The sequence below is a fragment of the Calonectris borealis genome, chromosome 27, assembly GCF_964195595.1.
Source record: "Calonectris borealis chromosome 27, bCalBor7.hap1.2, whole genome shotgun sequence".
Taxonomy (NCBI): Eukaryota; Metazoa; Chordata; class Aves; order Procellariiformes; family Procellariidae; genus Calonectris; species Calonectris borealis.
Genome location: NC_134338.1, coordinates 5,728,037 through 5,740,140, shown reverse-complemented (window position 1 = coordinate 5,740,140; position 12,104 = coordinate 5,728,037). Strand labels below are relative to the sequence as shown.

Sequence of the window (12,104 nt, the reverse complement as noted above, 5' to 3'; positions counted from 1 at the left end):
AATGTAGTACTAGCGTTGAGAGGGGCTTATAAAAATAAGGCAGACCTTTCTCTTTTAATTATCTCAGAATTTGATGACTGTGAGCCTTCAAAATATACCCAGCTGGGAGCAGAAGAGTTGTGGACGTATTTTCTGATTGAATCCCCGGTACCAACACCACTTCTCCCCACCCCTGCCTCTCCCCACCACCAATCTTCCTCTAACCACGAAATACTCCATTTTTAAAGCTGATTTTTGCAGGTGACACCACCGGATAGTTTCCAGATGGGCTGAGGACATCCCTGGGCACGGGGGTTCCTGCAGAAATCCTCCTTTGGGCTTCAGCTCCCCAAATCCCTTTTGCAAAAAAGCTTTTGCAATGCTGACCTCTGCAGGCAAATACTGCATAAAACCAGCTGGCTCTAGGCAGCGATAACCTAAATAATGCATAAAACAGGTATTTTACGCATTATTGCTGTCTGTGGGTAGCAATAGCTTTTTAATAATGCATAAAAATGGGGCATTTCTCTGATGGTTAGCAAACAGAGAGTATTTCGGTGAGGGAAATACTGGGAAATCCTCGTTTGCTTGGAAATGAGATCTGCCAACTCCTGGATAGATTTTGTCAATAATTTGCTAGTTGGACAAAGCGCCTTGAAATCAGGGGATGAAGGACACGAATGAAAAGCGGGCATTTCACGCCGCAAAGCCGTCGATGCGATAAACTGGGAGGCAAAGGCCCTGCCTGGGCTTTCTTGGGACGGGGGCAGGGGGCAAGAGCCAGAAACTACCTGCAGCGTACCCCTCCCCACCCTTAACCTGCAGTTTTGCCCCTGAGACCCCCCACCATTAACTAAGCTCTAATTAAGAGCACCCTGAGGGCCAGGAGGTGGGAGTGGGGTTACGTGTGCTGGGACTCTGGGGGGGCTGGAAATGGGGGTTCCATGGCCCCAGACCCGGTAGCCGCGCCCTGGCCCAGCCGCCTCCTCAGGGCCCGGCCCCGGAGCTCCCCCAGGCCCCGGAGCTCCCTCAGCCGCGGCCTCCCCTCAGCCCCAGCGGGCCTGGAGCCCGCCCGCCCCCGGCGGCCCCTCAGCCGCCGCCCCGGGGCCTCCCGGGCCCCACAGTCCCTCCAGCCGCGGCCTCCCCTCAGCCCCAGCGGGCCCGGAGCCCGCCCGGCCCCGGCGGCCCCTCAGCCGCCGCTCCGGGGCCTCCCGGGCCCCACAGTCCCTCCAGCCGCGGCCTCCCCTCAGCCCCGCTGGGCCCGGAGCCCGCCCGGCCCCGGCGGCCCCTCAGCCGCCGCCCCGGGGCCTCCCGGGCCCCACAGTCCCTCCAGCCGCGGCCTCCCCTCAGCCCCGCTGGGCCCGGAGCCCGCCCGCCCCCGGCGGCCCCTCAGCCGCCGCCCCGGGGCCTCCCGGGCCCCACAGTCCCTCCAGCCGCGGCCTCCCCTCAGCCCCAGCGGGCCCGGAGCCCGCCCGCCCCCGGCGGCCCCTCAGCCGGCGGCCCCTCAGCCGCCGCCCCGGGGCCTCCCCCAGCGCCTCCTCAGCCTCCCAGCGCCGCCCCGGAGCTCCCTCGGCTGCGGCCTTGCCCCCGTCCCGGGAAGGCCCGGCCCGGCCTGGCCCGGCCCACAGGGCAGGCCCCGGCCCTCGCCCCAACCCCGGCTCCTTCGAGGCCTCCTGCGGGAGCCCCTTCTCTCCCTCGGGGCGGCCACCCACCCTCCCCGGGCCTGAACGGGTTCCCTGTGGGAAACGGGGGAGATGGCGGCCGCGAAACAAAGCAGGCGGTGGCAGGTTCGGCTGGGGAGGGCTTTAATGTGCCCAGTGCCCGGGGGTGCCCGGGGAAGCGTCGTGGGGCAGCGGACAGCGTCCTTCCCTGCGGGGTCCGCGAGGGGTGCGCCGGTGGTTAGCGGGAGCTGCGGGGAACTTCTGCTCCCTGGATCAGCCGGGCTCCGGGAGCGTCCCTGACGGGTGCTCAGACCCCGAAGATGGTCGAGGAAGAGACATCGGAGAGACCCGGAGCCCCATAGTGCATGGAGATGAGTGCCCCGTGCCTGGGAAGGACGCTCAGATCCCGAAGGACACCAAGGAAGAGATGTCAGAGGGACCCTGCGAGACATCGGAGGGACCCGCAGCCCTGCAGTGCTTGGGCACAAGTTTGATGGGAGCTCCTGGGGCGCAGGGCACCCGGCAGACCCCCATCCTAGAGCTTGAGCGCCGTGACACGGGGGATGTGGAAGGGACAGGTCTCCTCTGAACCTGTAGAGCTGCAGAAGGAGAAGGAGAAAACATGGAGGGGTCGAGGAAGAGCCCACATCTCCCCTCCCTGCGTCCTCCCATCCCAGGCAGCCCCCCTGCCCACCCCGTGCCCGCCGCTTACATGAGCCGGTTGCGGATGGGGCGGAAGTGTTTGGTGAGCCTGACGGCGAAGATGATGTTGGGGATGAGGAAGAAGGTGCAGCATCCCAGGCTGAACCAGAAAGCGTTCTGCAAGGAGAGAGCACGGGGGTCCCCGCTGAGCTGTGCGGGGAGAGGCAGCCCCCAGGCTCTGGAGGGGTTTGGGGAGCCTTGCGGTGGCTGGTCTGGGTGGTGTGGAGGTGTGGGGGCTGCTGTTGGCCCCGGCTGCCCCAAATTCATGCTGGTTGGTGGTGGGATGCTGCACCACGCAGGTCCCCGCCGGACCCCCGCAGAGGGACGGGGATGGGATCCTTACCCAGGGGTCAGCGATGCGGTCACACAGGATCACCCGCCCGTTGTCCAGGGCCGTGGCAAGCGGCTGGCACGAAGCCACGTCCTCCCTCAGCTGGAACAAGAAGCAGAGACAAGGCATAACCCACTCCTGGCTCAGGGGGATGCATTTTGTTGCCTTGGCTCGGCGAGGAGCTTGCAGGCAGCATCGGCAGGGGTTCCCGGCCCCAAAGAATCCCCCTGCAGCGAAGGCGAGCACCTACCGTCTGCCCGACCCAGTTGAGGTACTGCGCAAAGTACCGCAGCTCCTTCCTCGTGAAGCAGCCGATCTCCTGGGCAGAGGGAAGGCAGCATGGAGGGCCGGCGCCGTTCTTCCCAGCCCAGCTCCAGCCCCGCTCCTACCAGCTCTGGACTAATGTCGAGCTTGGAAACGAGGGCTGGAGGCTTCAGATGCGCCTTCCCCTCTTGCAGCACCCCATTCTCGTTCTTTCTTTCTGGCTGTGGGGAATTTTGTACCTCCCCAAGGGCTAATCCAGCTCTGGCTCACCTGCCGGAGGATCTGCTGGGCTTGCACAGGCAGCCGGGCTTCCACCGAGGCCGTGGTGGCCAGTGTCGTCTTCACCCGGTCCTGGGGAAGCACGGGAAGGGCAGAGCATCCTTAGAGCACTGAGCAGCAGGACGGGTGCCCCAGGGGCGCCGGGAGCAGGGCGTGCAGCGCCGTGCACGTGCCGAGCATCGCATTGGGTTTGGTTGCCGGAGGGCAGGGAAAGAGGGACCAGAGAAACCCCCTGGCAGGGAGCGGGCGAGATTAAACGCTGTGGGACGGCTCTGCCAGGAAATGTCCCGAGTGCTGCAGGGGGATTTCTGATTTGCAGCAGCAAATCTAATCACTAAAGGAGACTGATCCTCCCCGGATGGCATTATTCCTGCCTCTCCCATCATCCTGTAACGGGCTTTTTGGGGCCCTGACAGGCGGCACCACGTATTTTTCGGAGCTGAAAGAAACCATGCAAGTACCTGGAGCTGTGGCGCCAAGCGGGAGAGGAACTGGACGCTTTCCCCCAGCTTTGCCTGCGGGACAGGGAGGTGAGAAGGGTACAAAAGCCCCGTTGCCCCTTTCACGGGGACACCACTGAGCAAACGCCAGCAGCACCGGGAGCTGCCAGCCCGGCACGGACTCACCACCAAAGCCTCCTGTGATTGCACCGTGGAGTTTTGCATCTGCCACAGGGCCCGGGCCTCGGCGGCCAGCCGCCCCGCCACCGTGCCGTTCCTCTGCAGGGGGACAGGAGGGTGAGGATGTCCCTGCAGGCACGCAGGCAGGCCCCACCGCCCCTCCCGCCGCTCACCTGCATTTTCTGCAGCCCCTCGAGACTCCTTGCCAAGCCAGGGAGGCTGGTCTGCACCACGGGGTTTTTCATCTGGGGAAAGATGGAGTTGGCGGCTGTCCGAAATCCAACCCTGGAAGCCGGCTCGGGTGTGGCTGGGCCACATCCTGCCCGCCGCAGCGGGGACCAGCTCCCCAGGAGCATCCCCTCACCTCCTCCTGGAAGCGCCCATAGTCCACCTCGTCCACACCGCTGCGGGCGAAGGTCTCCAGGTCCTGCCTGCCCTCGCTGCGGAGGAGCCGCACGTCGCCCAGGCGCGCCGTAAAGTCACCCAGGCGTTTTTGGAAATCGGCCGTGTACTGCGGGGGTGAAACACAAGGGATGCTGCAGAGTTGGGGCCAGGCAGCTCCATCCCAGTAACCCCAGTAAAACATCCTCCCACCATTACCAGTAGCTCTGGCTGCAGCCAGCCCTCACCTTGGGGGTTTTTAGATGCTCATCCAGGTCGTAGGACCTCTCAAGCTGCAGCACCTCCCACAGCCCTGCGCCGCTCTTGCACTCCCTGGAAGGCAAAGGGACATGGGTGGCGTGACCCCAGATTAGCCCTCCGATGTGTAGGGGCGGAGGTGGGCTCCTGCAGCACCCACCGGTACGCGGCGCTGAGGTTGGAGTCCCTCCTGAGGTTGAGCTGGCGGGTGAGGTTCATGGATGGAGGCAGGTTTCCGGGGGTGTCGATGAACTGGGCCAAACGGGAGGAAAAAGAGGGTCAGGGTCAGGCGCAGGCATTCCCCACAACGATTTTTGGGGGTGCTCTGCCCTCGCAGGTGCATCCTGGGGTACCCCATCCCAGCCAGAGCTAATCTTGCCTTTATTTGTATGATCCCCGTTGCAGAGCCTCGCCAGGCGGTGTTTGGAGGGAAAGCAGTGGACAGCCCCGTGCAGGGACCTGCCTGTGTGCCACGGGACGAGCCCTGATCCCATTCCCAACCCTGCTCCCAGCCCCGTCGCAGCGTGCCGCCAGCCCCGAGCACCCCAGGGATCCCCAAACGACCGGAGGACAGGGGTCCTGCAGGTAGGAGCATCGTCGCCTCGAGCAAATTAACAGCACAGGGGCAATTCCCCACTGCTGATGCAAATCCAAGGACCTAATCCTAAACTTAATCTTCTGGTTTAGGATGGGGCTTTTCTGGACGGGTTTAGGGGGAGGACACAGAGGCGTTTTGGTGCACGCAAGCAGAGATTTATGGGGCGATGGGTGGATGTATGGCCACCCACCTTATAGATCTCCTGGTTGACCCAATTCCTGCAAACCAGCGTCTGGATGTTGCCCCCAACCAGGAAGGTGGCGAAAACCAGGAGGATGAGGAGCCAGGAGAACAGGAAAGCCAGGCCCACGCCACTGAAAGAGGGAGAGGAGGCGCCGGCGGCAGCTTTGCAGACCCGAGCGGGCAGGAAGGCTTGTGGGGACCTGCCCGGCCGGCTGCAGCCCCACAGCTCCTTCCCGCGCCCGGGCATGCCGGCCTGCCTGGGAAGGGCCTGTGGGAGCGGGGTGTGCCGGGCAGCGGGGCCGGGGCGCGGGAGCTGCCAGCTCCCAGGGAGGAGCAGCTTCTCCCAAACCCGCCGGCGCAGGCGGCGGCTTCAAAAGCCTTTCCGTTCGGCCGGCTCCCCGTCCCTCCCTTGGCTTTGCCCCTCTGTTTTTGGGGGGATGTGAGATGGCAACAGCCCCCTCAGCACCCAGAGAGATGCTTACACCAGGAGAAACTTGGCGCCAGCTTCTCCTCGGCACTCGTAGTCGCTCGGGTCCTCCCGCTTGGAGAGCCCGTACGCCCCCAGGGCCATCCCTGTCACGTTGCAGGCGAGGATGAGGAGGATGATGGAGCACAGCACCGTGCCCGCGATCCACCTGGAGGAAAGAGCAGCAGGGCACGGCCTCGAGATATGGGGCTGATGTACCAGCTGGGGTTCGGAGGGGGGCTCAGCACCCATCTCTGCTGCACCCCCTGCACCCCTTCATGCTCCACGGTGTCACCTGTACTGCTCGAAGCGCTCCACCTCCCGGAGGTACGGCTGGCTCCTGTCCTCCGCCTTCACCAGGGCTTCGCTGACGGGCCGGGTGTAGTCGGGAAGGGGGAAGCCGTTGGCGATGGACTGCACCTTCTCCGTCATGCGGGCCATCTCGTCCCGCAGATCTGCGGGTCCAAGGTCATGCATGGTCCCCGCGTCCCACCCTATGTCCCCAAATTGGGATTTGCCCCACGGAGGGTGTCCCCGCTCGGTCCAGCCGTCGCACTCACCCTGGATGACCTGCGCCATCCTCTCCACGGCCAGCTCCGGGATGGAGTTGAAGGTGCCATTGCCCTGCGAGGAAAGACGGGGTGCTGAGCAGCTCGGCCAGTGCTGCCCACGGGCTCCAGACCCCCCCGCTGCACCCCAACCCCCCCAACCTGGCGAATCATCTCCGCAAAGTCGCTTCGGGGCAGACCAGCCAGCGCCTTCAAAACCTTCTCCACCGACGGCACCTTGGGGTGGAAGAAGCAACCCGTGTGAGCCTCGGGGCTGCCGGAGGGGTGGCGGTGGTGAAGGGGGGGGACCAGCACCCCGTCCCACCTTGCTGTAGTCGGCGCCCAGCTCCAGGCTCTGTGCCCTGCCCAGGACGCTGGCGCAGGAGGTGCAGCGCGGGTCATCCAGCAGCGCGACCACGCGCCGACGCTGTTCCCGCAGCGCCGGCTCCAGCTCGGCCCGCGCCGATGCCAGCGCCCGCGCTGTCTTGTCGAGAATCTGTAAATGGTGCAGCGAGGTCTGTAGGTCTTAAAGAGAAAGCCCAGGGCTAGTTCACGCTGTTCCGCTTGGCCACCCCGGCTCTCCGGCGAGGCTTCGGCATCGGCCCCGGGGATAGCCGCGCTCGGCCGTACCTCCAGCCCTGTCCTGCAGGTCTGCCAGCGCCGCGTAGGTCATCGCCTTCAGCTGCGCATGGATGGAGAGCCCCACGCTCCGGCTGAGCCCTGCAAGGCATCGGGCACCCCGTCAGCATCTCATCCTAGTGGGAAGCTCGGGATGGGGCGTGCCGGTGCCTGGTGCAGTGCTTACCACCCAGATCGGAGATTATCTGCTGTCGGGGCACCTCGAACTGGTCTACCACCATCTGCACCCCCTGCCAGGAGAGAGGAGCCGGTCGGTCAGGGGCAGCAGCCGCCGGGAGGGGAGGAAACCCCACATTGCCATGCAAAATACATTTTTAATGCAGCCACGCCACCTCCTCTCGCCTCCCAGACTACTCCGTGAGGAAAACGCAGCCATCCCCGGGCTGCACCCCGCGCCGGGGGAGGTCGCTCGGGGACCCACCTGGGGGACGTTGGCGATGTGCTGCCGCAGGGTGCGCAGGGTGGCGGGCACGGCCCCCAGCCCCGGCTCCATCTGCCCCTTCACCCGCTGGCTGGTGACGAAGGCACAGATGACGCTGGTCCTGCCGGGGACACGCAGGCGGTGACGGGGCTGCCTGGTAGAGCCTCCCAGCCCTGTCCCCATGGGACACGGTTCCCCCCACCCTGGGGTGAGGGGGACTCACAGGATAACGAGGGAGGTGAGGGACAGGCAGGCCAGCAGGCAGTGGCGGCGGCAGCCCAGCGAGCGCCGGTGGGCACGCAGTCGGCCCCCGCACCGCTGGCGGCTCCGGCAGTAGCAGAAGCACATCCCGGCCACCGGCACAGCCACGGTGAAGAGCAGAGCCACCGCGGCGCAGACGACGTAGCCCAGCTCATACCGCACCACCTACACAACGGTAGAGCCCGGTCAACACCAATACACCCAGCTTTTGGGGTGCTTCGTGTGCCCAGGTGCCCCGTCCCAGGTGGGTGCCATCCCCGTGGGATCCTCCGCCCTGCATCCCGGCTCACCTGCGACGTCCGCACCGAGCCGGGGTCGTTCAGGGCCGCCCTGAGCAGCTCTGCAAAAGAAACGGCGGCACTGGTAAAAGAGGTCCCACCCGATGCACCCCCAACCCTCCCTGGGCAGCATCCCCCTCCGTGAAGTGGCTCAGACTCCCCGGAGCAGCTCCGGACACGGGGATTGCAGCCGGCAAAACCCCGGTGGTGCCGGCACCTGTGGCGGTGGGGTCCTGGCTCAGGACTCACCTGTGGGCAGGGGGTTTTGCTGGATGAGGTCCAGGCAGCGCCGGACGAGGCCGTAGAGGGGATCGAGCGAGCTGGGTACCCGGTGCAGCGCCGGCACCCGAATCTCGGCGTGCGTGTCGGTGAAGCGGAGAACGCCGCCGGGGCTGGCGAGATGGCATTGCTGGGTGCCGGCGGGACGCAGCAGCGCCCAAGCCAGCAGCAACCCGGCCGCCCGCATGGCTTCGGCGGCGAGGAGAGAGCCGGGGGGGCTCCGTCAGCCTGCGAGCGGGCGGAGGGGCATGCCCGGCTCTCTCCGGCTCGGCTCGCTGCTCCGGGAAACCTGCCTGACGGGTCGGCTGCCGCGCAAAGCCCAGACGCTGCCGTGGCTTGTTCCCCCGACGGGCTCCCCGGGGCGGCTGGGCTTGGCGGGGCTGCGTGGAGGCGTCTCCCAAACCATCCCAGGCCTGTTTCACAACCCCCGGCATCCCTGAGTCACCGCCGCGGGGTCCCCACGGTCAAGGCCGTACCCAGAAAGGGTGGCAAAGCCCCTCCCCGGGGTTTTGGGGAGAGGGCCAGGTGGCATTGAACCCCCTGTCCTTGGGCTGGAGGGTGCTCGTCCCCGCTGCAGCCACCTTGGAAGGAGGGAGCTGGGATTTGGGCATCACTCGGGGGGTGGAAAAGCCCTTGCGGGTGGATCCGTGCCGGCAGACGGGGTCCCCGCGGGGCTGAATCGCCCTTTGCAAAAGCATCCCGAGCCCTGGGGCAGCACCGCGGGCAACGGGCTGGGAAGGAGAAGGGAAAACAGGGGGAACACACGGAGATGGACGGCGAGCCCCAGCCGGTGGAGCCTGCTCGCCGGCCAGGTGTGAGATGAGTTTTCCGGGCTCAGCCAGTCCCTGCCTCACACCCCGAGGCGGGCACGGCTCCTTCCCAGGGCCGGATCCTGCTCACCAGCATGGGCCGAGCGCTAATTACAGGGTTGGCTGGAAACGAGGGAGGTTCAACCTGATTTCCCCAGCGCGGGGGGAGCAGCCCCCGTACGCCCAGACAGCCCCGGGGCACCCCGAAAGCTGGGCCCCCTGCTCGGCCGGGCGAGTCGAGCCGGCCCTTCCCCGCCATCGGCTGCTGACGCCTCCGTCCTCCCGGCGTTGATGCTAATCCGTGTGGTTTTCCTCCCTCTGGAAAAGGGGCTTTTCTCCCAGCTGGAGATGCTGGCAGCATCTTTCCAGGCTGGGCAGAGGGTGCTGTGCTTGGGAATGAGATGCAGCGGACTGGAAAATCCTGCTCTGGCTTGGCTGAGTCCTCATCCCAGGACAAAACTCCCAGGGCCAGGAAAGTGTGGAGGCTGAAGAGCGATTACATGGTACATATACATATATGTGTGCGGGTTTGCATATGGCAAAGGAGCCCCGGCTGCTTGCTCTGGTACCGGGGCGGTGCCGGTGATGCCGGCGATGGTTTCCCATCCCCACGACGGTTTCCCATCCCCACGACGGTTTCCCATCCCCACGACGGTTTCCCATCCCGACGACGGTTTCCCATCCCCACGATGGTTTCCCATCCCCACGACGGTTTCCCATCCCCACGACGGTTTCCCATCCCCACGACGGTTTCCCATCCCCACGACGGTTTCCCATCCCCACGACGGTTTCCCATCCCCACGACGGTTTCCCATCCCCACGACGGTTTCCCATCCCCACGATGCTTTCCCATGCCAACAATTTCCCATCCCAACGATGATATTTTTTTCGGGGAGATGATTTTCGTGTCCGAGGGGAAGGGATGGGGCCGGCACCGGGGACCCTGCAATGCCGGTGGTGGGGACGGAGGGGTTTTGGGGTACTTTTGGGTTGGTTTTATCCTCCCACTCTCTGCCCTGAGGGGCAACTGCTGCTCCCAACTGGGGGTGAACTGTCCCAGTACTGTATGGCCATGATGGGGACCCCCCCGGCTTTGTGGGGGTCCCCAGGTGGGGGTTGCTTCTAGTGGGATGGGAGATGCTTGTACTGGGCGTGATGGTACTGGGGATGTCGGTGCTGGGATTGGGTAGAGATGCTGGTGCCAGGGATGTTGGTATCAGAATGGGGTAAGGATGCTGGTACTGGGAGAGCCAGAACCAGCATGGGGTGGGGATGCAGGCACTGGGACTGCTGGTACCAAGGCAGGGATGCTGGTACCAGGGCTGGCACAGGGTGGGGATGCCAGTACTGGGGCTTTGATGCTGGTGCTGGGGTGAACCGGGGTGCTGGTGCTGGTGGTGGTACTGGGAGATTGGTGCTCGTACCGGCACACTGACGCTGGTACTGGGGTAGTGATGCTGGTACTGGGACAGTGATGCTGGTACTGGGGTGATGATGCTAGTTCTGGTACTGGGAAGATGATTCTGGTACTCGGAAGATGATGCTGGTACTGGGGCAGTGATGCCAGTACTGGGGTGGTGATGCTGTACCAGGGTGGTGATGCCGGTACTGGGGCGGTGATGCCGGTACTGGGGCGATGATGCTGTACTGGTGCGGTGATGCTGTACTGGTGCGGTGATGCTGTACTGCGAAGATGATGCTGTACTGGGAAGGTGATGCCGGTACTAGGGTGGGGTGTTGTACTGGTGCGGTGATGCTGTACTGGTGCGGTGATGCTGTACTGGGGCAGTGATGCTGTACTGGTGCGGTGATGCTGTGCTGCGAAGATGATGCTGTACTGGGAAGGTGGTGCCGGTACTAGGGTGGTGATGTTGTACTGGTGTGGTGATGCTGTACTGGTGCGGTGATGCTGTACTGGTGCGGTGATGCTGTACTGGGGCAGTGATGCTGTACTGGTGCGGTGATGCTGTACTGGGGCAGTGATGCTGTACTGGAGCGGTGATGCTGTACTGGGACAGTGATGCTGTACTGGTGCGGTGATGCTGTACTGGGACGGTGATGCTGGTACTGGTGCAGTGATGCTGTACTGGTGCAGTGATGCTGTTACTGGGAAGGTGATGCTGTACTGGAGCGGTGATGCTGTACTGGGACAGTGATGCTGTACTGGGGTGGTGATGCTGTACTGGGACAGTGATGCTGTACTGGGGCGGTGATGCCGTTACTGGGGCGGTGATGCCGTTACTGGGGCGGTGATGCCGTTACTGGGGCGGTGATGCTGTATTGGGGCGGTGATGCCGTTACTGGGGCGGTGATGCCGTTACTGGGGCGGTGATGCTGTATTGGGGCGGTGATGCCGTTACTGGTGCGGTGATGCCGTTACTGGGGCGGTGATGCTGTATTGGGGCGGTGATGCCGTTACTGGGGCGGTGATGCCGTTACTGGGGCGGTGATGCCGTTACTGGGGCGGTGATGCTGTATTGGGGCGGTGATGCTGTTACTGGGGCGGTGATGCCGTTACTGGGGCGGTGATGCTGTACTGGTGCGGTGATGCCGTTACTGGGGCGGTGATGCCGTTACTGGTGCGGTGATGCCGTTACTGGGGCGGTGATGCTGTACTGGTGCGGTGATGCCGTTACTGGGGCGGTGATGCCGTTACTGGTGCGGTGATGCTGTACTGGTGCGGTGATGCCGTTACTGGGGCGGTGATGCTGTACTGGTGCGGTGATGCTGTACTGGTGCGGTGATGCCGTTACTGGTGCGGTGATGCCGTTACTGGGGCGGTGATGCCGTTACTGGGGCGGTGATGCCGTTACTGGGGTGGTGATGCTGTACTGGTGCGGTGATGCCGTTACTGGTGCGGTGATGCCGTTACTGGGGCGGTGATGCCGTTACTGGGGCGGTGATGCTGTTACTGGGGCGGTGATGCCGTTACTGGGGCGGTGATGCCGTTACTGGGGCGGTGATGCCGTTACTGGGGCGGTGATGCTGTACTGGTGCGGTGATGCCGTTACTGGGGCGGTGATGCCGTTACTGGTGCGGTGATGCCGTTACTGGGGCGGTGATGCTGTACTGGTGCGGTGATGCCATTACTGGTGCGGTGATGCCGTTACTGGGGCGGTGATGCTGTACTGGTGCGGTGATGCCATT

The 12,104-nt window shown here is 64.3% G+C and overlaps 1 protein-coding gene across 1 annotated transcript; it reads right to left on the bottom strand.

Moving 5' to 3' along the window:
- Positions 1-2,045: 2,045 nt before the first annotated feature.
- LOC142093640 (prominin-2-like) lies at positions 2,046-8,569 on the bottom strand. The gene is given in 25 exon segments (XM_075175021.1): positions 2,046-2,239; positions 2,353-2,459; positions 2,686-2,775; positions 2,924-2,992; positions 3,208-3,288; positions 3,678-3,731; positions 3,843-3,935; positions 4,010-4,081; positions 4,201-4,347; positions 4,466-4,550; positions 4,636-4,727; positions 5,264-5,387; positions 5,739-5,891; positions 6,018-6,177; positions 6,283-6,346; positions 6,433-6,507; positions 6,596-6,795; positions 6,901-6,990; positions 7,076-7,139; positions 7,331-7,451; positions 7,554-7,756; positions 7,882-7,931; positions 8,119-8,365; positions 8,367-8,423; positions 8,426-8,569. Coding segments are annotated over 25 exon segments (2,691 nt in total). The 5' UTR covers positions 8,555-8,569; the 3' UTR covers positions 2,046-2,175.
- Between the last annotated feature and the right edge of the window lie 3,535 nt (positions 8,570-12,104).